Genomic DNA, 27,274 nt, shown 5'->3' with positions numbered 1-27,274 from the left:
TGGGGTGGCAGGAAGGTGGTGGGTGAGAGTGGTCAGCATGCCTAGAATATGTGTGAAATTGCAAATTAATTAGTTAATTCAAAGTAAATGGCAGGGATGAAATTTCACAGCAGGGCCAGGAACGTGGTTCTATGGTAGAGTGCTTAGCTAGAATTCATGAAGTACCTAACACACACACACACACACACACACACACGCACGCACGCACACACACGCACACACGCACACACGCACACGCACACACATGCACGCGCGCGCACACACACACGCACACACACACACACATACGCACACACGCACACAGACACATACACACACACACACACACACACACGCACGCACGCACGCACGCACGCACACACACACAAATGAAAGGAAGCAAGGGAGAAAGGAAAAACACAAGGCAGGCAGGGAGTCTGTCCACATGAATTACGGAGGAGTGAGACCAGGAGTTCAAGGCCATCCTAAACTACATAGTAAGTGCCAGGCCATCTGAGGCTGGTCAGAAAGAAAAGGTTCATAAGAACACACTGCCATGCCAGGTGGTGGTGGCACACGCCTTTAATCCCAGCACTCGGGAGGCAGACCCAGGCGTATCTCTGTGAGTTCGAGGCCAGCCTGGTCTCCAAAACAAGTTCCAGAAAAGGCGCAAAGCTACACAGGGAAACCCTGTCTCAAAAAAAAAAAAAAAAAAGAACATACTTCCTCATCAGTAATCAAAGTCAACAATTAAAGATAGTCTAGTGAGTATATTAAAGGCTCATTCCCAGGTGAGGCAAGAGAGGAATCCATGCAGGGAACCAGGGAGGTTGGAGGTGCACAGGCAACCAGGCAAGTGCAGAGACTGGGAGCGGTCCCTGACCAGGGACAGGCACTCTCCTTGGTCCTGAGGACAGTGAGGGAAGCCAGGCATCCCTGAGGAGGTCAGAGGCAGCAGAGTAAACACAACGCTTTGCATGATGTCGGGCGCCACCCAGAGGACTGAGGGAGAATTTTCCTCTGAGATGCTAAAAGCTTCCTTAGGTTTCAAGACACTAGAGGGGGCTGAGCCTTTGTCATCACCAGGAAAAGGAGCCTTCTTGGCTGGGGTGACAGCAGGCTCTGGAGACAGCTTTCCTGAAGGAGAGGGGCTAAGGTGCTATGCATACCCTGTCCCACAGTGGCAAGAGGGACCGAGGCTACAAGAGAAAGAGTGAGTTCAAGGTTAGCCTGATCTACATATTGAGTTCAAATCCTGCCAGAGGTACATGAGACTCTTGTCACCGGAAAAAAAAAAAAAAAAAGAGTGCTTCACAGCCAAAAGATAATGCAGACACTAATATCCTAGTTAATATCAAACATTTCAAAGCTTTATTAGTGAAGACAGTGTTCAGAAATAGACAATCTACTGAATGGAACACATCAGACCACGTGTGAATTTTTGTTCATTCTTTTATTTTAGTGCTGGGGATGGAACTCAGAGATCCACTCATGCTAGGTAAAGTGCATGTCATTGAGGTACAGCCCCAACACACGGTAGTGTGGCTCTACTGAGGGGTTCATGGGCTGAAAAGAGCAAATGAGATCATCCACAGAAGAAGAGGGGAGAACTGCAGGGGAGGTATCTCAGGGACTCTCAAGATCCCAAAGGACTCAGAGCAGGGACACTGGGGATGAATAAGGTGGCTGGAACTAGAGCAGAGTGCCCCCAAGTTGCCTGCACAGCTAGGGGAAGCACAGACCCTCAGTGACGAGGGCAGGGAGCCGAGGGCTGCTCACACACCCAGAAGTTTTGCTCGGTGCATTTATTATCATTCCAGTCATCCATGAACAGCTCCACACAGTCCTCATCCCCATCATTGTTGGGCTCCCCTTCTTTCCAAAAGCTGCAAACATCATCAGTCATCAGAGACAGCCATCACACCCAGACCTACCCCATAAACAGCAAAGAAGACCTGGACTGAGTCTTCCATGGTAAAAGACCAGGAACCAACCAGAGTGCATGGGACAGCTTTAGGAAAATGTGGGCTCTAACCTCACCTCCACGAGAATCAACCCAGCAAAGCAAAAATGGGGACTTAAGCTGGGGGGTGAGAATGGTATGGGGCTGTAGTTATTATGCTCTCTGAGTGTTTTCCACAGTGCAAGCTGTGTTTAGAGTGAGAGGCATCTTCCTGTGAGCTATTTTCTAAGCCATGGATTCTAAGAGTTCACCTGAGCTGCAGAGGGGTGTCATCCACCCACTGCCAAGAACCTTCACGTCTGTGGTCACTGAGGCCAATCCAGGACCGTTGGTTCTTCCTCACATTCCAGTATTTCATGAATCTCTGAATGGATACAGCAGTTGAGAGAAAGGTCTATGATGCCATCATCCATCCATAACCCACTCTTCCCTTCCTTCCATCCAAGCCTTTCTGCTCCCAAGCCTAGGGCTGTTAGTCCAGTTGTGTGGACTGGCTGGTGAAGGCATGCCATGGGTGCAGGTCAAAGTACACACGTGTGGAATATGTTCACTTACATCTCAGCTCAGAGGTGTGTCCCAGGAGGGTCACTCGATGTTTCAAAGCTCCTCTGACTCCCTTCACACCTAACCCACCTTCTCATGTGTTCCTCCCCTACAGGACCTCCCCACTCCAGTGTGCCTCCTCCTACAGGAAGCCCCCTCTGACTGCATCTCCTCCATGTCCCACAGCCTCCCATCTGGAATCCAATGCCTAGGACAAAGTGGTAGGATTCTTGTGGCCCCACTCACCTGCTCTTCAAAACTCTTGATAATCACCAGGTGGGCTCCAAGATCCTGGCAGGAGGAGGCTGAGGCTTCCCAGCTGCCCAGAGTCCTGGAGAAGAGGTAGCAGCTTCCCTGGAAGAGCTCCCAGTCCCAGGGGCAGGGCCGGCACAGGCCAGCTGCAGAGTAAGCAGTGCAGTGGGGACACATGAGCTCAGGGCCTGGGTTCTCTTCTCCCCTCTGCCTTGGGCCTTAGAGCCCAGGGCTGGGCTTCTATTTCGGCTACCACCCCAGTGCTCCCAAAACCCGGACCACATCCCTGTGCTCTATCCCGCCTGCCTCGGTGGAAGCCCAGAAGGCAGATGCCAACCCCTCTGATGACCCCTCAGCTCCCTCCTAACTCCGGCCCTGGAGTCTCACCCAGAGAGATATTGATCTGAGTCAGCTGCTGCTGGATCTGCTCCAGGCTGTGTGTCTGCGCAGGAGGAACAGCAACTACAAGAAGAGGTTTGCAACAATTAAACACCAACTGTGTGCCTGGTGCAAAGCTGGACCCACAAGATCACTGTTGGTGGTCACAGTAACCCCAGGAGCCCATTTCACAGGCCAGAACACTGAGTCTCAGACCCTGTCCCAACACTGTCAGGACACAGGAACTGGCATAGTTCCATGGCCTCTCACATTCTGCCACACTCCTAGCATGCCTGTGCCCATGCTTGCCCACCTCACACAGCCTCAGAGTCCTCTCCCAAGGAAGCCCCAACCTTGAAGTTCCTGACCTTTGGCAAGGACAACCATGAGCAGAGCAGAGAAGAGCACCAGGGAGATGAGCTGCAGGATCGTGATGGACCGATGGCAGTCCTGACACCCTGAGGAAAGAAAGTCCAGTGGTCCTGCAGGCCCTTGTCCCTGCCACATCCTGAACCAGGGAGAGCCTAGCCCCTCTTGCCCTTCCTGAACACAGGATTACAGATGCTCAGTCACCATTCTCCCACTGCCTGGGTTTTCCTGGCCATCATCTGCCACATGAGCATCAGAAGTCTGTTTCCAGCCTCAGCTATCCCAGAATCCTGCGTTTCAATCATCTTGTTTCAATCTCCCTGGCACCAATAACAAAGATCCTCAGGCCCACCATTCCATAAACTAGGAGATCAGTTCCCAGAGGCCACTTTCACAGAAGCAGGACTTCAGACCCCAGCTCTACTTCTTATGATGGGGCATTCGGCACACTCCTTTACCCCACAGGATTGAGGATTCCTGTTTCCCAGTATGCACCTCACCTAAACAGGGCTCCTCTTCCTAGACACTCCTCCCCCAGGACAAAGGAGGTCAGACTCACCCTTCACCTCTCTAAGACCCAGGAATGAAATACTCAACCTCCTCCTCTGTAGGAGCCAGGAATACAGCCTCCAGCCCTTACTTCTTCAGAATAGAAGAATCTAGACCATCAGCTCTGCCTTGACAGGCCTCAGGATTCCAGGTTTTCAGAACCAATGTTCTTAGGATTCAGAACTCTAAACCCCAGCCTCCTCTTCTCCAGTGTCCAGGAGTCAAGTTCTCTAGTGTTCATCTCCTCAAGACCCAGCTTTCCAATTTCACGTCCTCCATTCCCCAGACAAAAGCATAAAGACCCACAGTCCCAATCATCCCAGGACCCAGGGATCTACAACCCAGTCCCCTGCCCTCAGTACTGAAGACTCCCTGTTCTGTCCTAGCCTCAGTACCTTGCAAACTTTTGTCTGCTTCAGAAACTCTTGAAGCCATGAACAGGCTGTAGTCCTAGGCTTCTTAGAAATGGCTGGTTTTCCTGATCACAAGCTCCATCACTGAACAGTTGCATCATCTGTCAGAGCCCGGGCAGGCTGAGACCCGAGCTGTCCCTCCTGACTCTTCCCTGAGCTCCTTGTGTCCTAGCTCAGCCTCACCGGGGAAGTACAGATGTTTCTCCCTCTCTTCCTTGGAGTCGCCCATGGTCCTTGCTGCCCAACAGTGTGCAGAAATCTGGAGCCCGGTTTGTCTTTGCCACCCCCTTTTCACACTCCTCTAACCTATTCTCAACCAGGAAGAGAAAAGGGGAAGTGGTGACTGACACAAGATGAGCTACAGGAAGGAGGCTGAGGATCAGACAAGGGATGAAATGGACAAGCTCCAGGGATTTCAGGGAGATGAGGATGTTTAGAAGCCCAGAGGCAAAAGCGTTGATCCATTCTTAGCAGCACCAATCTCTTGATGCCTTTAACAAAAATATCCCATCCAGGTATAGTCCTCCTGGGATCTACACAAAGGTCTCTATATCCCTCTACAGAGGTATCTAACCATCCATGTTCATTGCTTCTGGACTCACAATAGCCAGGAAATGGAAGCAGCTAAGATGCCTATCCACTAATAACTGGGTAATGGTAATGGTTTTATACATCGCTATACATATAATTATTCCTATTGACTTTCATGCTTATTTTAATGTCTTTTGTGTGGTGTAGATGACTGCATTTAAATGCAGCCTTGGGAATTAGAGACAGTAGATCCCTAAAGCAGGCTGCCTAGAAAGACTGGCCATCTGTGTGAGTTCTGGGTCTGATTTAGGGACCCTGACTCAGGGAATAAAGTACAAGAGCAGTCAAAGATGATTCCCAATATCAACCTCAGGCCTCCACATGCACCTGTCCCCCCAAATAGCACTGTCCTGATACATGCAAATTTCATATACATATATGCACACCTTCCTTGTCAACACATTAAAATGAAAAATTTTAAACTTACAAAATAGGCCTGATTTGTTATGTCTCCTGGACCTATAGTGAAGATTAGGAAGGGCTTTCCACACTGTCTCTGAAACTTAATCTTAATTGTCTCCCAGATTTTTTTTGCCAATGTTCTTATTCTTGGCAGTTTCTAGTGATTGACACTTGGTACTGAATCATGTCCATTTACATTTGTTTATTCCATGCGATGAGAATAACCCAGAATATAGAAACTGATAGAACTCCATGTTGCCTCCGCACCAAGCAGAGGAGTTCTCTTCATCTTTTAAGGGTTCAGCTAATGTGAAACCAGGCCCATGGTTTTGATGCAGAAAGGACTTCAGAATGAGGCAGTATCAAGCTGAGTTGGAGTTTCTTATAAATAAATGGTGGTTGGACAAGATGGCACAGGGGGTAGAGTCTTGCTGTCTGCCCTGACCTTGGATTGATCCTGGGACTCACATGGTGAAAGGAGGGAAGGATTCCCCCACAAGTTCTCTCCTGACCTTCACACTCTTACCATGGCTTGTGCACATTCACACACGAGCAGACACACACACACACAAGAAATAGATGAATAAGTGAATGAATGAATGTAGCAAAAACAGAAAAATAGAGATATGCTCAAGGAAAGAAAAAGTTACACCCCAGAGCTTCTTAAAGATTTTTTTTTTTATCTAAGTATTTTAACAGGGGCTGTACCATTTTTGAAACTTTTTGAATTTCATTGCATTTCAGGATTCTTGAGTTTCTTTCAAAATGTTTCTGTCTGCTAACTTGTGAGTGTGCCTTGTCTGATTCTTGTTTCCTTTCTGTTAGTGACAGTGAACTCTGTTGACCTTAAACTAACTCCTGCCTAGATGGTCCAACAGCGACGTAGAGGCGGTAACCAGACACTGGGGATGAGCTGCCTGCTGCTGCTTCCTCTGCCTCTGCTCCTCCTGGACGGGCATCCCCTTCAGAGTGGGGGCTGGAAAGGACTCACTTAGATCTCTGTCCTTCAAACACACACCTTTAAAGTTATTTAAAAATTTGAAATTATAATATACTTCCATCATTTTCCCTTCCCTGTTTTCCTCCAAACCCTCCCATATACTCCCCTTGATCATTTCAGATTCACCTAAATACATGAACATAACCTGCCCAGTCTGTATGAGGTTCACGGCTGACAATTTCATCTTGGATAACCAATTGTTGAACTCTTCACCCACATACAAAGCCAGGAATGACTGCATGGGCCTGTAACCACAACACTGTAGAGTGAGCTAGAGACAGGAGAACCCTGAAAGCTTGAAGGCCAGTCAGACTAGCTCAAAGGTGAGCTTCCAGTTCATCGAGAGACCCTGTCTCAAGGCAAGATGGTAGAAAATGAGCAGAGGAGACATGAGGTCTCCTTCTGATCTCTGTGTGAGCATGTAGAGCACACAGCTGCACACTCCTATGCATGCACCACACAGGCAAATGAAAAGAATGAATTATTGAGACTTTAGACAATGTGCTTTGATCCTATCCAGCTGCCACTATTCTCCTAACTCCTCCCACTTCCCTCTCCCACCTCACTGTCCTCCAAGTCTCTGTCCTCTTTATTGTTTTGAAATAGGGTCTCACTGTACTGCCATGGATGTCCTGGAACTTGCTATGTAGTCCAGGCTAGCCTCTAACTGACAGATTGGCCTGCCCACCCTCCCAACGACTGAGATTAAAGTTGTATCTCACCATAACCTTACCATTTTTCTTTTATTAAAGATGGATTTTTATACAATATATCCTGATTTCAAGTTTCTGCTCCCTTTACTACTCCCCATTCCTCCCCACATCCTCTCCCATGTGTTTCTCCTTAGAAAACAAACATAGTTCTAAGGGATAATAATAAAAATGATATAATTAGACAAAAAAAAAAAAAAAAATGAACACACCAGATTTGGATAACTAACTTGTGTCTATTACCTGTATAACTTGGATAACTGCAATGCAACCATGTATACTAGACCTTACTTTAGTTCCTTTTTACTTTGCAGATTGACCTTTTTAAATAGTCCCTTGTCTCTCCCTTTCACCAAGATTATAATTCTAAAGAAAATTGCCTGTGAGTGACAGACATTCTAACTGCTGGTGTGGAGTATTACAGGAAAAGGAAATAGATAAGCCCTGGTCACAAGATTGCTTAGTTGGTCATAGTTCTCTAGATCTTCAGATCTCAGAACCTATAATGGTCTTCAGATCACATCAGAGAACAGGCCAGAGACTTGCTAATCTTGATCTTTTTAAAGTCTTGTAATAGGTGTTGGGGAGTTGCCTCAGGAGATAATATTGGACCTGAGTTTCCATGAAGAAGGAATCATGGGGCCACATCTGTAATCCAGGCACAGTGTGTGTGTGTGTGTGTGTGTGTGTGTGTGTGTGTGTGTGTATGCATGCACACATGGTAACAGGAGGGTGACTGGGGCTGTTTGCCTGCCAGTCCAGCTTTAGATTCAGTTAGAGAGCCAGTCTCAAGGGACTGAGGTGGAATGTGAAAGCATGGGATACCTGACATCCTCCCTTTGTCACCCTGGTGCATGTGTGCATACACTGCACTGCACACATGGAGAGGAGAATAATGTTTAACTTACAGAGAAATAAAAAATGTGTTTGAAGAATTGTAGACACCAACCTAGAAGATGAAGTTCAATTGTGTGATGATTAAATTGTCAACTTGACACAATCTAGAGTCACCAGGGAATGACTCAGTGAGGGAGCATTTAGATCAGGTTGGCCTGTGTCTATGTCAGGGATTGTCTTGATTGCCTTAATTGATGTGAAAGGACCATCCACTGTGAGTGACACCATTCCCTAAGCAGAGGATCCTGAACTGGGAAAGAATAGAAAAACAAGCTGACTACTGCCATCCATGTGTTCCCTGTTCTGTTCCTCATTATGGAACAGATGTTGATGTGCTCAATGTAAGCTCATGCCACTGTAACTTCCCTGATCTGTTGGACTGTAACATGGAACTGCCATCCACAAAGACCCCCTTTCCTAGGAAGTTGCTTTTGGAGGGTACTTTTTAAAGCAACAGGAAGCCAAACCATCATAGGTTGTCCTGATAATATTAAAGAAGAAGGGAAAACTATATAGGAAAATGATGATAAGGATGTTGAATAGCACATGACCATCCTACCCTCTGTCCCCTGAAGCTCCATTCCTTCCTTTAAGGCTAATGTGTCCACCTTAGTTCCCTTAGAGAGCCATTGTTTGCAGAACAGATATTATTTTTCAGATATAAGACATCCTTCAAGCCGGGCTGTGGTGGTGCATGCCTTTAATCCCAGCACTTGGGAGGCAGAGGCAGGCAGATATCTGTGAGTTCCAGGCCAGCCTGGCCTACAGAGTGAGATCTAAGACAGGCACCAAAACTACATGGAGAAACCCTGTCTTGAAAAACAAAACAAAACAAAAAAATCCTTCAAAGAAGCCTGTATGTAAGGATGGTACTTAATGCAGCAGCACTGATCAGAGGTGCTTCTTTAAGAGGTGATTAAATAATAGGGTCTTAATTTGATAAATGTATTAATACATCAATTAATTTATTGCTGAATAAACTGTTATGAGGTAGGACCTAGTTGGAGGAAGTGGGTCACTGGGCACATATATAGAAGTTATTTCTTGTCTCTCCCTTTTCTCTTAACTTGTCTCTTCCTCTTTCTTCTTTTCATTTTCCTCTATGCCTATTCTTTATCCCCCTCTTCTGCATCCTTTAATTAAACACATGCATATACTGCATTTAATCAAGTCCATCCATTCCTCTCCCTCCAATTCCCCCAACCCCTCCCATCTCTTTTTCCTTCCTGCTTCCTTTGCCCTCTTTGCTTTTTTAAACCCACTGACTTCATTTGGTGCTTGGCTGTGTGTGCATGGCTTTAGGACCATCTACCAGAGCATGGGTAGCTTCTCAGGGTCCACAACCCTGAAGAAAACAGACTCTCCTTCCCCAACAGCCTTCAATGGCCCACACATTCTCAGATAGCCTTGGGACTTCATGATACATTCCTCTGTTCAAGATGGGATTTTGGCTGACTCAATATCCTTGCATGCAGTCACAGCTGCTTGAGTTCATATGTGCAACAGTTCTCTCATGCTGAGCAAATGATGTTTTGCTGCAGACGTTCCCTACCTGTGACTGTCAACAATCTTTCTGCCCCTCCCTTGAGGATCCTGGAGCCTTAGGTGGGGATATGATATAGATGTTCCATTTAGATCTGAGAACAACAGACCCTTCCTTACTCCTGCATATTTACCTGTTGTGTTTCTCTATATTAACACAATCTTCTCTGTCGCGCCCGCCTCGACCAGCAAGGAAGACGACACCGGGATCCTTCTCATCACAGTTTATTCAGACCTTTGATTAATTGCATTGTGTCTCTCTCTCTCCGGGCAAGCCTCTCCCAGCACCTAAGTAGGGCTGGGCAACCAACCCCAGGCAGCCACGTGGGCACTGTCCACAGGTTCACGCATATGCCAGCAACACATGAATCCAGCCATAGACAAATAAGGAGCTGTTTACCCTAAAGAGTGTTTGCCATCGGGAAGGCAGAGGGTAGAAGCCAGAGCCATCTTTAGGGTGCGGCTACACGCAGCTCTCTACACTTCTCATGAAAGAAGCACCTCTGAGAAGTGTTGAAAGATGCACTAATCTATAAATATAAAGATAAAATCTTAGGTGCAGGTTAATAGTATGTTCATTTAACAGAATAAGAGTATTAGGTTCTCCTGTAGGTCTATGACCTACCTAGTTACAAGTCGTTGGTCCCAATAATGGTGCCAGTATGGTCCAGATAGTGGTGCCCATTTGTGGAGTAGGCATGAAATCTAATCAGAAAGTGGTTGGTTATTACTGTGACATTCATCCTACTATAATACTTGGGGGCATGACTTTTCAGGCCAGCCATAACTGAAGTTTTCAGAATTCACAGCTGGGTAAGGTTGATGGCTACTTTTCTCCCCTGGTAGCATTTATAGTACCTTTCAATGCCATCAAACCTGTTCTGTAGAGGTGAGGCTTCCAGGTGAGTATAAACTTGATTTCTTCAAGTTGAATTCTCACAAATGTGGTATCTTCAATAATAGGGTCTTATCATCAAGTTATTAGGGAGGGTAACTGTAAGCATTACAGATTGGCTGGAAAGGTATCCTGGAAGCCAGGAGCCAGAGAATATCACAAAGTCACACTGCATGACAAATCTCACACAAAGAGATTTATTGGGAGTGAAAAAACCAGGAAGATGGCTGCCTCTGCTCAGATGAGAAACAGCAGCCAACTGAACAGAAACAGGGCTTAGATAGAGTTTCTTGGGAAGGGGGTAGGACTTTTCAGTGTGAAGCTTTCCAGAGTGGAGATTGGTGGGATTTCATGTCCAGAGATTTGGCTTTTTACTCTGTAGGGTGGTGGGCAGTATCTAGCAGTTAGAGCAGCTAAAGTCTTCTGTGAGTGACACCTAGCAGCTAGAGGTCTTTAGGGGAGGAGTCTGGTCACTGGTGTAGCATGAGGGGTTACAGTAACCCAGAACAGTGACTTGGAATATTTAGGGGCTCTATCAGATTTAACTGGCCAACAACTCCAAGAAAGTTAGCCCATTACTGGCACCTGGCTCTTTATTTGTTAGTATGTGGGGTCTAGTAGGGCCCTGTTCCCACATTATAGAGTAACTCCATTTAAACTTGGTTTGTAGGGTTGGGGATTTAGCTCAGTGGTAGAGTGCTTGCCTAGCAAGCCAAGGCCCTGGGTTCGATCCTCAGCTCAAAAAAAAAAAAAAAAGTAATAGTAATACCAGTGTCTACACGTAAATAAATAAATAAATAAATAAATAAATAAATAAATAAATAAATAAAAATAAATTTGGTTTGTATGTATATATTCTAGAAAGTTTCCGCAGTAGTAGGTTTCCATTCTAAGAATTGCAACAGAATTTTGATGGGGTTACATTGAATTTGTAGATTGCTTCTGGTGGGATGGCCATTCTCACAATATTAATCCTACCAATCCAGGAGCCAAGGAGGTCTTTTCCTCTTCTAGTATCTTCTTCAGTTCCTTTCTACAGTGCTAAAGTTTTCACTGTATATGTATTTTGCTTCTTTGATTAGATTTATTCTAAGATTTTTTTGAGGTGGTTGTAAATGAGATTAATTTCTTCTGGATTTGTTTTTCTGTATGTTTGTATATAAGAAGGTACTGATTTTGTGTTAAAATTGTATATTGCTATGTAGATAAATGTATTTATCAGATTCAGGGATTTTCCTGTGGAATCTTTAGGGTCTTTTATGCATAGAATCATAACATCTTCAAATAAGGATGCTCTTCTTCCTTTTTTATTTATATCCTATTTTTCTCCTCTTGTCTTATTACTCTAGCTGAGAGATGAAACACTGTCTTGAATAGGAATAAGGAGGGTGGCATCCTTGTCCTGCTTCTGATTTTAGTAGGAATGAGTCAAGTTTTTCTCTCTTTAGGGTTATGTTTGCTGTGGTTTGTTGTATACTGACTTTATTATGTTGAGATATATTGCCTCCATCCCTAGTCTCTCCATGGTTTTTTATCATGGAATGATGTTGAATTTTGTCAAAGGCCTTTTCTGTATCTAATGAGGCAATCATGTGGTGTCTATCCTTATGTATATCTATGTGGTGGATTATGTTTAATGACTTTTTCCATTCCTCTGTCCTTTAGTTGTTTTTAAATTTTTATTACATTTCATTATATAAAAAGTTATTATATAACATATTCTGATTGTATTCTTTCTCCTCCCCCAAGTCTTCCCAGATCCTCCCCACCTCCCACCCAACTTCATGGTCTTTCTATTTCTTTTTTTCAATTAATAACTTCTTTATTCTGGAAGAGTGTATCAAGTTCATATTCATATAAACACTGAAATTACAAAGTACAGGGACAAGGAGAAGGGGAAGGACCAAACCCTATACAAACCTGCTACCACTATCTTGCTATGGGATATCTTTCTGTACACTGTGGATATGTGTTGCTTTCATTTGTTAACAAATAAAGCCAGGTTTGAATAAGGTTAAGCAGTACATCCAAACGGAAGACAGAGATGAAGAAGGGCAGAGTCAGACAGCTGCCAGAAGCTGCCAAAGGAGCAAGATACCAGAGCACTAGGAAGCCACGGGCCACATGAAATACAAAGATTATTAGAAATGGGTTAACTTAAATGTAAGAGCTAGTTAGTAATAAGCCTGAGCCATTGACCATACATTTATAATTAATATGAGCCTCTGAGTAATTATTTGAAAATGGCTACAGGATGGGGTGGAACAGAAAAAAGTATGGTGATACTTTAATTGTACTGAAATGTGATTTTATTTGTATGTTAATAAATAAAGTTGCCTGGGAGTCAGAGCTAATAGCAAGCCATAGCAGAAACCAGGTGGTGGTGGCACATACCTTTAATCCAGATCACATGACAGGCAGATATCTATCTGTGTGTTCAAGGATACAGCCAGCATGGAGACACATGCCTTTAATCTCAATACCAACCATTGAAGACCTGGAGGTCTGTATAGACAGGCAGTGACGAGGAGGTGATGTGGTTGGGTTTACAACCAATGAGAAGGCAGAACAGAAAGTCATTAAAAAGACAGATACACGGGAAGTAGGTCTCTTGCTGAAGGGAAGACAGCAGTGGCAGGAAGGGTAAGAAGGTGGTTTTAAGTCTCAGCTCTTACTACTGCTCTGACCTCTTGGGCTTTTAACTCTGCATTTGGCTCTGTGGTTCTTATTTAATAGTAAGACTGTTACATCTACACAAAAGCCTCCATTCACTAAACACAGCAACATGTCCTACATTCAATTACCTATATAATAAACTACAAATAACATCTCCGGATGATACACTACTATTTTTTAATGGCAAGGAAGAGACCAGAGCTTGCAGTAGGAGTCTTTATTCTTTTGGGAGATCTTCTCGGTCGTTACAGATATTTCTTTACTGTTAATATAAATTATAAGTTCATTTGTAATGCATTTTTTAAAAATCCCAAGGATTGGATAGCTAAGGACTCAGCTCAAATATCTCTGTACATAGTTCATCACCTCCCCTGATCATTCCCTGGATTATTTCTTGGTTGTTTTCTGGTTTGATTTTGTTCTCTACTTGTGACCTTCTGTGGTCTCAACTTTTTTGTCAGGCCAAATGTCTTTGGACTGAAATCCTGGGGTCCACATGCTCTACTGGCATTCTGGATGAAGCTGGAGGCATTTCACCTCCAGAGTACTGGGCTTGCAATTTGAAAGGATCTGACAAGCTATTGTTAGTACACTGTCAAGGAAGTCATTGGTGATCTTCAACAGCACCCCTTCTATATCTTCAGCCCACTGTTCGTTGGGATCCACTTCTCTTACGAGGTCCAGTAACATCATCTTGATTCTTGATTGTTTTCAGGGTGTATCTTTATCATAGGAGTACTGTTGGCCATGGATCTTGTAGAGTTATGTTGGCTGGTTCTGGTTTTATAGGTGAGAAACTGAAGAGACTGATTAGTGCTAAGTGCCAAACTTGTTTATAATCTGCCATGCTTTGGACTTCAGCTCATAATCCTTATCAAACCCTGTTTCTCTTGGAGTTCTGAGGACCAAAGGCAATCAGAGGCAGTAGTGTTTCTGCCACCATGATACCCAGTGAAGCTTTTGTCTCAGCAGTGGTCTTGCTCTCCAGCCTCTTTCTCTTAAAACAAAACCAACAAACACAACTTCAACAAAACAAAATTAAAGAAGACAAACTCACCAAATAAGAAAAAACAACAACAATAAAAGTACACACAGGGAGTCCATTTTGTGTTGGCCTACTACTCCTGAGCAAGGGGCTGGCCCTGGAATGTGGTTGGTATAACCAGTGTCACTCCACTGGAGAAAACCGGTTTTCCCTTCCCCCAGTGGCTATCTACTACAATAGATTCTTGGTTAGGGGTGGGACTGTGTGTCCACTTTACAGTCTCAGCACTGGGACTTTGTCTGGCTTCAAATTTCAGATCTTGTGCATGCTGTGACAATCTCTGTGAGTTCATATGTGCATCATTCCTGTTGTATCTGGACCCATCAACTCTGTCTCTTATAATCTTTCTACCTCTTCCACATGGATCCCAAGTCTTGAATGTGATAAAGACCTTCCATTTAGAACTAAGTTTCTCAATATCTACAGCTGTGGGTCCTATGTTAATTATTATATATTGAATGAAGCTTCTCTGATGAGGGGTGAGTGCTGTAGTGATCCATGGCTATATAGTAACACAAATGTTAAGGGAGTAACCAACCACTTTCAATGGACTTAAGGCACAGTCCATGTTATGGATCACACATGTGACACTGTTAATGAGTCCAAGAACCTGAGACTAGATAGCTTCTGGGCCCTATGGGGAAAGCAACTGCAATTCTGCTCAATGGACACAGAAATTGCATTATTTCTAATGATACATTGTTATGTTTGATTATTTATACATGTTGAAATATCCTTGACTCTCTGAAAGGAAGCTGACTTGATCATGGTGGATGATATTTTTGATACTTTGTTATGTTTGCAAGCATTTTATTGAGAAGTTTGCATCTATGTTCATCACAGAGATCAGCGGATAATTCTCTCTCTTTTCTTCTCTGTCTCTCTTTCTCTGTCTGTCTGTCTGTGTCTCTGTCTATGCCTGTGTCTCTGTCTGTGTCTGTGTCTCTGTCTCTCTCTCTGTCTCTCTCTCTGTCTCTCTCTCTCTCTCTCTCTCTCTCTCTCTCTCTCTCTCTCTCTCTGTGTGTGTGTGTGTGTGTGTGTGTGTGTGTGTGTGTGTGTGTGTGTATACATCTTTGTCTGGTTTTTGTATCGGAGTATTACTGGCTTTCTAAAAATAATTTGGATGTGTTTCTTTTCTGTTTTAAGGAATAATTTGAGGGTATTTGTGTTAGTCCGTCTTTGTAGGTCTAGTCACATTCTCTGTTCCTGGGTTCTTTTTAAGTGGGAGATTTTTGATCACTGCTTCTATCTCATTGGAGTTATGGATCTGTTTCAATTATTTACTTCATCTTGATTTAAATTTAGTAGGTTGTATGCATCAAGGCACCCATTTGTTTTATTTAGACTTTTCAGTTTAGAGGAACATAATTTTCTTTTTTCCCCCCTTTTTTAAAAATTATATTTGTGTTTTAATTTTACACATCAGCCATGGGTTCCTCCGTCCTCCCCCCTCCTGCCCCCACTCCCACCTATCCCCCATCCCCTCCCCTCTATTCCCGTCTCCTCCAGGGCCAAGACTCCCCTGGGGATTCAGTTAAACTTGGTGGATTAAGTACAGGCAGGTCCAGTCCCATCCTTCCAGGCTGAGCAAAGTGTCCCTGTGTAAGCCCCAGGTTCCAAATAGCCAGCTCATGCACTAAGGACAGGTCCTGGTCCCACAGACTGGGTGTCTCCCAAACAGTCCAAGCCACTCAACTGTCTTGCTAGTCCAGAGGGCCTGATCCAGCTGGGGGCTCTACAGCCTTTGGTTCACAATGCATGTGCTTCCATCCGTCTGGCTTTTCGTCCCCATGCTTTTTCCAATCCTGGCCTCAACAATTCACGCTCCCACAGTCCCTCCTCCTTCTCGACAACTGGACACCTGGAACTCCACCTGGGGCCTGGCTGAGGATCTCTGCATCCACTGCCATCAGTCACTGGAGGAGAGTTCCAGCCCAACCGTCAGAGTTTTTGGCCATCTGACCACCCAGACTAGGTCAGATCAGGATTTCTCTCAACCAATGCCAGCAGTCTACAGAGGATGCATCACTGTGGATCTCAGGGGACCTCTCCAGCACTCTGCCCACTCCTGTTCTCATGTGGTCTTCATTTATTATGGTCTGTTATTCCTTGTTCTCCCTTTCTGTTCCTGATCCAGCTGGGATCTCCTGCTCCCCTAAGCTTTCTTTCCCTCAAACCTTGCCCTTATTACTCCCACTGTCGTCTAGGTTGTTCATGTAGATCTCATCCATTTCTCTGTCATTGGGTGATCCCTGGGTCTTTCCTAGGGTCCCATTTTCTAGGTAGCCTCCCTGGAGTTGTGTAGCAGTCTAGTCATCTTTGTTTTACATCTAGTATCCTCCTATGAGTGAGTACATACCATGTTTGTCCTTCTGAGTCTGGGTTACCTCACTCAGGATGATTTTTTCTAGATCCATCCATTTGCCTGCAAACCTCATGATGTCATTGTTTTTCTCTGCTGAGTAGTACTCCATTGTGTATATGTACCATATTTTCTTTATCCATTCTTCAGTTGAAGGGCATGTAGGTTGTTTCCAGGTTCTGGCTATTACAAACAATGCTGATATGAACATAGCTGAGCAAATGCCCTTGTGGTATGATTGAGCATTCCTTAGGTATATGCCCAAGAGTGCAACAGCTGGGTCTTGGGGGAGATGGATTCCCAATTTTCTAAGGAAGCGCCATATTGATTTCCAAAGTGGCTGTACAAGCTTGCATTCCCACCAGGAGTGGAGGAGAGTTCCCCTTGCTCCACATCCTCTCCAGCATAAGCTGTCTTCAGTGTTTTTGATCTTAGCCATTCTGACAGGTGTAAGGTGGTATCTCAGAGTCCTTTTGATTTACATTTCCCGGATAATTAGGGATGTTGAGCAATTCCTTAAATATCTTTCAGCCATTTGAACTTCCTTCGTTGAGAATTCTCTATTTAGTTCTATAGCCCATTTCTTAATTGGACTGTTGGGCATTTTGATGTCTAATTTCTTGAGTTCTTTATATATTCTGGATATCAGCCCTCTGTCAGATGTGGGGTTGGTGAAGACCTTTTCCCATTCTGTAGGCTGTTGCTTTGTCTTGTTGACCATGTCCTTTGCTCTACAAAAGCTTCTCAGTTTCAACAGGTCCCATTGATTGATTGTTTCTCTCAGTGTCTGTGCTATTGGTGTTACATTTAGAAAGTGATCTCCGGTGCCAATGCGTTCAAGACTACTTCCTACTTTCTCTTCTATCAGGTTCAGAGTAACTGGATTTATGTTGAGGTCTTTGATCCACTTGGACTTAAGTTTTGTGCATGGTGACAGATATGGATCTATTTGCAGCCTTCTACACATTGACATCCAGTTATGCCAGCACCATTTGTTGAAGATGCTTTCTTTTTTCCATTGTACAGTTTTGGCCTCTTTGTCAAAAATTATAGGTTCAGGTGTGCAGGTTAATGTCAGGGTTTTCAATTCAATTCCATTGGTCCACATGTCGGTTTTTATGCCAGTACCAAGCGGTTTTTATTACTGTAGCTCTAGAGTAGAGCTTGAGGTCGGGGATCGTGATGCCTCCAGAGGTTGTTCTATTGTACAGGATTCTTTTGGCTATCCTGGGTTTTTTGTTTTTCCATATTATTCTTTCCAGATCTGTGAAGAATTGTGTTGGTAATTTGATGGGGATTGTGTTGAATCTATCGATTGCTTTAGGTAAGATCGCCATTTTTACTATGTTAATCCTGCCTATCCATGAGCATGGGAGATCTTTCCATTTTCTGACATCTTCCTCAATTTCTTTTTTCAGGGACTTAAAGTTCTTATCATATAGATCCTTCACATGCTTAGTTAGAGTAACCCCAAGGTATTTTATATCATTTGTGGCTATTGTAAAGGGTGATATATCTCTGATTTCCTTCTCAGCCTGTTTGTCTATTGTATATAGGAGAGCTACTAATTTTTTTGAGTTGATCTTGTATCCTGCTATGTTGCTGAAGGTTTTTATTAGCTGTATCAGTACCTTGGTTGAATTTTTGGGGTCACTCATATATACTATCATGTCATCTGCAAATAGGGAGAGCTTGACTTCTTCCTTTCCAATTTGTATCCCCTTAATCTCCTTATGTTGTCTTGTAGCTCTGGCTAGAACTTCAAGTACTATATTGAATAAGTATGGGGAGAGCAGACAGCCTTGCCTTGTTCCTGATTTTAGTGGTATTGCTTTGAGTTTCTCTCCATTTAATTTGATGTTGGCTGTTGGCTTGCTGTAGATTGCCTTTATTATGTTTAGGTATGTTCCCTGTATTCCTGTTCGCTCCAAGACCTTTCTCATGAAGGGGTGTTGGATTTTGTCAAATGCCTTTTCTGCATCTAGTGAGATGATCATGTGGTTTTTTTCTTTGAGTTTGTTTATATGGTGTATTACATTGACGGACTTTCATATGTTGAACCACCCTCACATTCCTGGGATGAACCCTACTTGATCATGGTGGATAATTGTTTTGATGTGTTCTTGGAGTCTGTTTGCCAGAATTTTATTGAGTATTTTTGCATCAATGTTCATGAGGGAGATCGGTCTGTAGTTCTCTTTCTTTGTTACATCTTTGTTTGGTTTAGGAATCAGGGTCGTTGTAGCCTCATAGAAGGAGTTTGGTAATATTCCTTCTGCTTTTATTGTGTGGAACAATTTAAAGAGTATTGGTATTAAGTCTTCTTTGAAGATCTGGTCGAATTCTGCACTGAAACCATCTGGTCCTGGGCTTTTTTTTTGGTTGGGAGACTTTTAATGACTGATTTATTTCAGGGGTTATTGGACTATTTAAATGGTTTATCTGCTCTTGATTTAACTTAGGTATGTGGTACCTATTCAGAAAATTATCCATTTCTTTTATGTTTTCCAGTTTTGTGGAGTAGAGGTTTTTGAAGTATGATCTGATGATTCTCTGACTTCCTCATTGTCTGTTGTTATGTCCCCGTTTTCATTTCTGATTTTGTTAATTTGGATGCTCTCCCTCTCTCTTTTGGTTAGTTTGGATAAGGGCTTGTCTATCTTGTTGATCTTCTCAAAGAGCCAACTCTTTGTTTCATTAATCCTTTGTATTGTTCTCTTTGTTTCTATTTTATTGATTTCAGCTCTCAATTTGGTAATTTCCTGGTGTCTGTTCCTCCTGGGAGACTTTACTTCTTCCTGTTCAAGGGCTTTCAGGTGTGCTGTCAAGTCACTAGCATGAGATTTCTCCAGCTTCTTTATGTGGGCATTTAGTGCTATGAATTTCTCTCTTAGCATTGCTTTCATAGTGTCCCATAAGTTTGGGTATGTGGTGTATTCATTTTCATTGATCTCTAGGAAGTCTTTAATTTCTTTCTTTATTTCTTCCTTAACCCATTGGTGATTCAGTTGAGCATTATTCAGTTTCCATGAGATTGTAGGATTTCTGTAGGTTTTTCTGTTGTTGAAATCTAACTTTAAACCATGGTGGTCTGACAGAACACAGGGGGTTATTCCCATTGTTTTGTATCTGTTGAGATTTCTTTGTGGCCAAGTGTGTGGTCGATTTTAGAGAAGGTTCCATGGGGTGCTTAGAAGAAGGTATATTCTTTTTTGTTCAGATGGAATGTTCTGTAGATATCAATTAAGTCCATTTGAGCCATAACATCAGTGAAGCCCATTATGTCTCTGTTAATTTTCAATTTGGCCAATCTGTCCAGAGGTGAAAGTGGGGTATTGAAGTCTCCCACTATTAATGTGTAGGGTTTTATATGATATTTAAGCTTTAGTAGTGTTTCTTTTACACATGTGGGTGTCCTTTTGTTTGGGGTGTAAATATTCAGAATTGAGACTTCATCTTGGTGGATCTTTCCTGCGAAGAGTATGTAATGTCCTTCATCATCTCTTTTCATTGATTTTTAGTTTGAAGTCTATTTTGCTGGATATTAAGATGGCTACACCAGCTTGTTTCTTAAGACCATTTGATTGGAAAGTCTTTTCCCAGTCTTTTATTCTTAGGTGGTTTATTCTTGAATCTGAGGTGTGTTTCTTGTATGCAGCAGAAAGATGGGTCCTGTTTTCGTATCCATTCTGTTAGTCTGTGTCTTTTTATAGGTGAATTAAGTCCATTGATATTAAGGGATATTAATGACCAATGATTGTTTGTTCCTGTTATTATTTTTATTATTTGGTGGTAGTGTGTGTGTACTTCGCTTCTTTGGGGTTTACTGCTGTGGTGTTATCTGTTGCCTGTGTTTTCATGGGTGTATCTGCCTTCCTTAGGTTGGAATTTTCCTTCTAGTGCTTTCTGTAGGGCTGAGTTTGTGAATAAGTATTGTTTAAATCTGGTTTTGTCTTGGAAGGTCTTAGTCACTCCATCTATGATGATTGAGAGTTTGCTGGGTATATTAGTCTAGGCTGGCATCCATGGTCTCTTAGTGTCTGCATTATATCTGTCCAGGTCCTTGTGGCTTTCAAAGTCTCCATTGAGAAATTGGGTGTTATTCTGATGGGTTTCCTTTTTTAAGTCACTTGGCCTTTTTCCTTTGTTGCCCTTAATATTCTTTCTTTATTCTGAACATTTAGTTGTTTAATTATTATGTGGCAAGGGGACTGTTTTTGTGGGGTCTAGTCTGTTTGGTGTTCTATAGGCTTCTTGTATCTTCATAGGCATTTCGTTCTTTAAGGTGGGAAAGTTTTCTTCTATGATCCTGTTAAATATATTTTCTGTGCCTTTGAGTTGGTATTCTTCTCCTTCCTCTATCCCTATTTTTCATAGGTTTGGTCTTTTCATGGTGTCCCTAATTTCTTGGACATTTTGGGTCATGACTTTGTTGGTTTTAGTGTTTTCTTTGACTGATGAATCTATTTCTTCTACCGTATCTTCAACCCCAGAGATCCTCTCTTCCATCTCTTGCATTCTGTTGGTTATATTTGCATCTGAAGTTCCTGTTTGTTTACTCAGATTTTCTATTTCCCGCATTCCTTCTGCTAGTGTCTTCTTCATTTTTTCTATTTCCCTATCGGGTCTTGGACTCTTTCCCTTGTTTTTTCCTGATTTTCTTTCAGGGACTAATTGTTTTCTTCTGCTTTAATTGTCCTTTCCTCTAGTTTTTTATAATGTTCTTCCCATTTTTTGTTTGTCTGTTCCTCCACTTTATTTTTGATTTCTTCTATATAAGGCTTTAGCCTCTTCATGATGTTACTTTTAAGGTTGTTTTCTTCTTCTTCTTCTTCTTCTTCTTCTTCTTCTTCTTCTTCTTCTTCTTCTCCTTCTCCTTCTCCTTCTCCTTCTCCTTCTCCTTCCCCTTCTCCTTCTTCTTCCTCTTTTTCCATTGTGTGATGTTCAGGTCTAGCTGTTGGAGAAGGGCTAGGTTCTGGTGATGCTGTATTGCTCTTTATTTTGTTGTATGTACTTCTGCCTTGACATCTGCCCATCTCCTCGTGGATTCATTCTTGGTCTTACCAGTGTACTTGGTCCAGAGAGAGCTGACAGATTTAGGGAGCCTCTCTGTGGTCCAGATGGAAGCTCTGGGCCGGATGGGAAGTCTGGTCCAGATGAGAGTGCTGGCCAGATAGGAGCTGGTGGGCTGGACTCTAAGTCTCAGGAAGTCCCTGGGATCTCCTTATCTTGTCCAGATGGGAGCTCCTCTTGTCCAGATGGGAGTTCCGGGGCAAATGGGAGATCCAGGACAGGATAGGGTACTGGACACTGGTTTCTAAAGTCTCTGGAAGTGGCTGGGGTCTCCAGCAGATGGGTGTGGGGGCAAGGCATTGAGGTTGTAGTGTCCACTGGAGGGTCTCTCTGGTCTCTGGTCCAGATGGGAGTTCGGGGCAGATGGGAGCTAGGGCCTGGTTTCTGAGTCTCAGGAAGTGGCTGGGGTCTCCGGCAAATGGGTGTGGGGGCAGGGTGTGGAGACTGCAGGGTCTGCCTGCAGGGTCTGCCTGCAGTCTTGGAAAAGGGGAGCCTTCCCACAGGGCCTGCAGATTGGTGGGAATCTGAGGCCAAGTTGGGCACGTCCTCCCAGGATGGTGCCCAGGTGTGGGACCCAGGGGCAGTTGCCTCTCTTACTATAACCCCAGGCACTCACCTCTGGTCCAGATGGGTGAGGAACATAATTTTCACACTGTGTCCTAAAGATTGTCATTTCATCAGTGTCTTCTGTAACAGTTCCCCTTTCATATCTAATTTTATTAATCTTGATCCTCTCTCTCTCTCTCTCTCTCTCTGGTTAATTTAACTAAAGATTGTCAACATTGTTACTCTCCAAAGAACTTACTCTTCACTTAATTGATTCTTTGTAACCGTTCATTTCTATTTCATTATTTTAGCCCTGAATTTGGTTATTTCATTGTTTGTTCCTACTTTTACAAAGCTTTATAGCAAATCATTACGTGATGAATTAGAGATCTCTCAGTTCTCTGATGTAGGCATTTAGTCTTATAAACTTACCTCTTGTGGGGTTGGAGATTTAGCTCAGTGGTAGAGCGCTTGCCTAGCAAGCACAAGGCCAAAAAAGTCTTAAACTTACCTCTTGTGACTGCCTTCACTGTTCACATAGATTTTGGATTTTTTTAAAATTTCACTGAATTATGGGAATTTTAAATTTCTCTTTATTTTTTTCTTGACTGAATTATCATTTAGCAGTATGTTTTTTAGTTTCCCTGTGTTTTATACCTTTTTAAATTTCTTTTGCTGTTGGCATCCAGCTTTATTTCATTGTGGTCAGATGGAATGTAAGAGACTTGCTTTGTATATTAATATGTGTTCACTTGGAGAAGGTTCCAAGGGCTGCTGAAAAGAATGTGTGTTCTTAGGCTGAATATGTTGGTGCATGCTTTTAATCCCAACACTTGGGAGGGAGAGGTTGTTGGATCTCTGTGAGTTCCAGGCCAACCTGGTATAAAGATCAAATTCCTAGACAACCAGGACTACTACATAGTGAGACCCTGCCTCAATAACCAAAAGAAAAAAGAAGAATGTATGTTCTTGTGCTGGTAATTTTATGTGGACTTGACACAAACTAGAGTTATTTGAAGGGAGGGACATTCAATTGAGAAAATGCTCCATAAGAACTGACATTTTCTTGATTAGTGATTGATGGGGAGGGCTCAGCCCATGTGGGTGGGGCCATCCCTGGGCTGATGGTCCTGGGTTCTTTAAGAAAGCAGGCTGAGCAAGTCATGATGAACAAGCCAGTAATCAGTGTTTCTGCCTGGCCTCTGCATCATCTCCTGCCACTAGGCTCCTCTCCTGCATGTGTTCCTACCCTCATTGCTTTCCATGATGAGTTGTGATTGAAATATGGAATTGTGAGTGAAATAAAACCTTTCCATTCCATGTTTCTTAGGTCATGGAGTTTTATCACAATAGTAATCATAACTAAGACTATTCTTTGGTGTTTGGGTAGAATGTTATGCAGATATCTATTAAGTCCATTTGATTTATGATATAATTAATGATTCTAGATTTCTCTGTTTCATTTAAGCTCTATCTTGAGTGTTCCTTTGAGATATTGTCCTATGTCAGCTTGTACCTCCTTCCTGGGTCATAGCTTTTCTATGAGCTGTGGGACACCTGGCCACCTCCCTGCCACACACTGATAAATCTTACTCATGGTGAGATCCTGTCACCACCCCATGTCCACAGCTTAGGTTGAAGATGCTGTGGAACGTGGAATTCCTACATACCTGTGGGACTAACTCAAAGTCAGATCTGATCCTCTCCTGGGCCCACAGCTTTTGCTGAAGCCTCTGGGAGATGTGTGACTTCTTATGATCTTGTGAATCCAACTTAGAATCAAATATGGTCCATCTGGGACTGCACCTTCCCCAGAAGCTGTGGAGAGATGTGGAACTTCCTGAGTATCTTGGGCCTATTGAGAGGTAAAATCTAATCTTGTGCCTGTAGCTCCTTCTCCTTCTCTTCTTCCTCCTCCTCCTATCATCCTCCTTTTCCTTATTATCATCATTGTTGTGGTCATCATATTATCATCGTCATTATTACCACCACCACCACCATCATCATCATCATCATCACCAGCAGCAGCAGTAGCAGCAGCAGCAGCAGCAGCAACAGCAGCAGCAGCAGCAACAGCAGCAACAGCAGCAGCAGCAGCATTGTCTTTCTTGAGGCTGACATGAGCTGAGCATTTGTGCTCCACCCCATGCTCCTAATGATGGTGTTCTCCCTCATTACAAGCCAGAAACCATGGCATCACAGGACCACGAACTGAAACTTCTCAAACAGTGAGCCAAAATAAATGTTCTCTCTGCAAGTTGATTTTCTCAGTCTGTCATAGTATCAGAAAAACTAACAAATGCAGAAAACAAACACTTCTCAGATGATTATCCATTGAACAAATCTGATTATTTTCTCATGTTCCAAGCATTGCTTTGGTGGGGAGAGGGGGCAGCAAGCAGGTAGACTTGGATATAGTAGCATCATCATTAAAATTGGGAAATTTTGTTTTCATTTTATAGGCTCATAGTTGGGACTTTGGGGCTTTTGAGTTGGAGCTGGAACAAGAGGACTTTGTGGATCCTTGGGATAGAATGATTGCACCTGTGAGAAGGACATGGATTTGAAGAAGTAGAATTGAAAAGTGTTGTGGTTTGAATACAGATTGTGCCCCGCTCCCAAAATTCATATTGAAATTTGATTTCCACTTTGGCATCATTGAAAACAGGTCCTTTAAGGAAAGTGCTATCCATACTGCTCTTGTCTCTCAGCATCAATCACACGTCCATCACAGTATTCATGAACTTTTTTCACTAGTGCAGTATTGCCTGGAAGGTTACAGAAGTAGTTGCAGCTTTCTGGTTGAATCTGAGGCCTTTTCTGAAGTATCCACCATGGCATTGACTCCTGGTCAAAAGCCCACGTCCCAGGAGGCCATATTCCCAAGCAGGGGAACCTCTTAAATATTCATGTTTATACACTATGATGATATTTTATTTGTGCTGAAATGTGATTTTATTTGTATGTTAATAAATAAAGTTGCCTGGAGATGAGAGGTCAAAGAGAGCCATAAGCAGAGTCAGGTGGTGGTAGCACACGCCCTTAATCCGATCACATGGCAAGCAGAGTCTTGGTGTGGTCAAGGACACAGCCAAATATTGTAAAGGAAACCTTTAATTCCAGTACCAACCATAGAGACCTGAAGGTCTGTATAGACAGGCAGTGACAAGGAGGCCATGTGGTTGTGTTTAGAGCCAATGAGAAGGCAGAACAAAAAGGCAATAAAAAGACAAGTCAGACAGAAAAAAGCTCTCTCTGGGGAAGCAACAGTGTCGAGGTGGTAGTCATGGCTCTCTGATCTCCTTGGCTATTTACCACCGTATTTGGCTCTGTGGCTTATTTACTAAGACTGTTTAGAATTTCATCTACAATACACTTTTTAAATGTTCATGTTTATACACATGGTTTAGTGCTACGCTCAGCCTTAGACAAAAAGCCTCTTTCTGTGATAGGCAGCAATAATTAACTCATAGCTGATGAATGTGTTGAGAATTAGTAACTGCTGAGAGAGAGTTCAGTCCTAAATGGAACATCTATATCAACTATCCCAAGGCTCAGGGAACAGAGAAAAAAGCAAATATAAGAGCCAGAGTGGGGAGGGGCTGTGAAATGCTGTCTTCTGGACACAGCATGACCATTGCACTCATCTGTCAAGTGACTCATCTACAGTTAGTTGCATAAGTCTGGGACATGCTCAAGCCAGCAGGATCAGTCACTTCAGCAGGTGGCAGCATTAATTGGACTCAATAGGTTACAAGAAAGGAAGAAAGAAAAGAACACATCAAAGTTGGAGGGAGGTCTGTAGAAGATATATCCCTGGGAAGTAAGAAGGAAAGTTTGGGAGTGAATGTGATAAAGATACATTGCATACATGTATGGAATTGTCAAAGGGTGAATAAAAGTTTTCAGTTTTAGAAGGGAGAAAAACAAATTCTGGATTTCCCATGAAGGAGCTGTATAGCCAAGAGCCTAAATCCTAACTTACTGTGCTTTGGTTTTCCTTACCTGCTAAGTAGACAGTGGATTAACTATAAGTGTGGGGAAATTCAGTGAATGAGCACAGGAAATCATCTATAAACATGGCTGAAGATACAAGCACAAAGTAACTATCAGCAACAATGGTTCAGGAAGCAGAAATTGCTGTGAATGGAGACAATGTCAAACCAAGGAAGCAAAGCATGGGTTGGAACAAATGACATTTATGAAAGACTCAGAGAATTGCTTGGCCCCTTCCAACAAAGATTCTTATTTCAGAAGTCATTGAAAATATTAAAAGCAGCTCACAGCTTGGTCACACCATAAGTGGAGTAGTTCTTTCTGTTAGAGATGTCAAATTTTCTCAAATAAATTTTCTAGAATATTCAGTAAGTACCATGCCACATGAGAGGCTCAACCTCTACTCTATCTCTTTCAGTGTAGAACCCACTTCCTTATCTGTCTTTCTGAGGGTTTGGGGACTAAGCAAGAGGGTGTGACATCTGAAAGCTGTTGTCCAGGAGTCCTGCACACTAAAAGACAGCAGTAACCATGAGAAACTCCAAGAAAGTCAGGGTGAGGGAGCTGGTCCCACTAGGTGAGGACAGGATGAAATAATGGGAGCTCCACCGGGACCAGTTCAGATCTCACCCTGGCTCTTGCTGATGCTCTTCTCAACCAGAGCAGGGGCTGAAGCCTAGTGGCAACAGATCTTCCTCCAAAGGCTCTGAGCTCCAGCCAGCTTCTGGACTTTATAGTTTCCCAGGTACAGCAGGGATAAGAGGCTGAGGGGTGGGCAATTTTTCCCACATGCCTACTTTCTGTAGGAGTTTTTATGGAGGTTGCTCCTCTAAATCCCTGGGTCAATGAGGTAGCGTTTACAACTCTGGGCTTCTAGGTCCTGGATGGTGAAGGCTTACACCACTGGACTGAGATTGACTCTGGGATGAAAATGATGGATGGGAGCCTTTGAATTTGTGCACTTAGAAATGTGTGTGTGTGTGTGTATGTGTGTGTGTGTGTGTGTGTGTGTGTGTGTGTGTGTGTGTACATGCATACATGCACATGAGAGTTGTGGTGTATTTGTGCAAGTGCAGGTACAAACAGGATGTAG

The 27,274-nt window shown here is 43.2% G+C and overlaps 1 protein-coding gene and 1 pseudogene across 1 annotated transcript in view; both read right to left on the bottom strand.

Moving 5' to 3' along the window:
- Positions 1–1,350: 1,350 nt before the first annotated feature.
- The window catches only part of LOC118568850 (CD209 antigen-like protein 2), a 51,417-nt gene continuing 25,493 nt past the window's right edge, over positions 1,351–27,274 (bottom strand). The window contains exons 2-6 of the mRNA XM_036166340.1: positions 3,484–3,573; positions 3,125–3,199; positions 2,732–2,883; positions 2,194–2,306; positions 1,351–1,865 (exon numbers count right to left, since the gene is read on the bottom strand). Of these exons, the coding sequence (XP_036022233.1) occupies positions 1,724–1,865; positions 2,194–2,306; positions 2,732–2,883; positions 3,125–3,199; positions 3,484–3,502 (501 nt within the window). The 5' untranslated portion in view covers positions 3,503–3,573 and the 3' untranslated portion in view covers positions 1,351–1,723. The remainder of the gene's footprint in view (positions 1,866–2,193; positions 2,307–2,731; positions 2,884–3,124; positions 3,200–3,483; positions 3,574–27,274) is intronic.
- Positions 13,547–14,071, bottom strand: LOC118568851 (annotated as a pseudogene).

Source organism: Onychomys torridus, chromosome 17 (genome assembly GCF_903995425.1).
Source record: "Onychomys torridus chromosome 17, mOncTor1.1, whole genome shotgun sequence".
Taxonomy (NCBI): Eukaryota; Metazoa; Chordata; class Mammalia; order Rodentia; family Cricetidae; genus Onychomys; species Onychomys torridus.
This window is presented reverse-complemented; position numbering and strand designations above follow the sequence as displayed.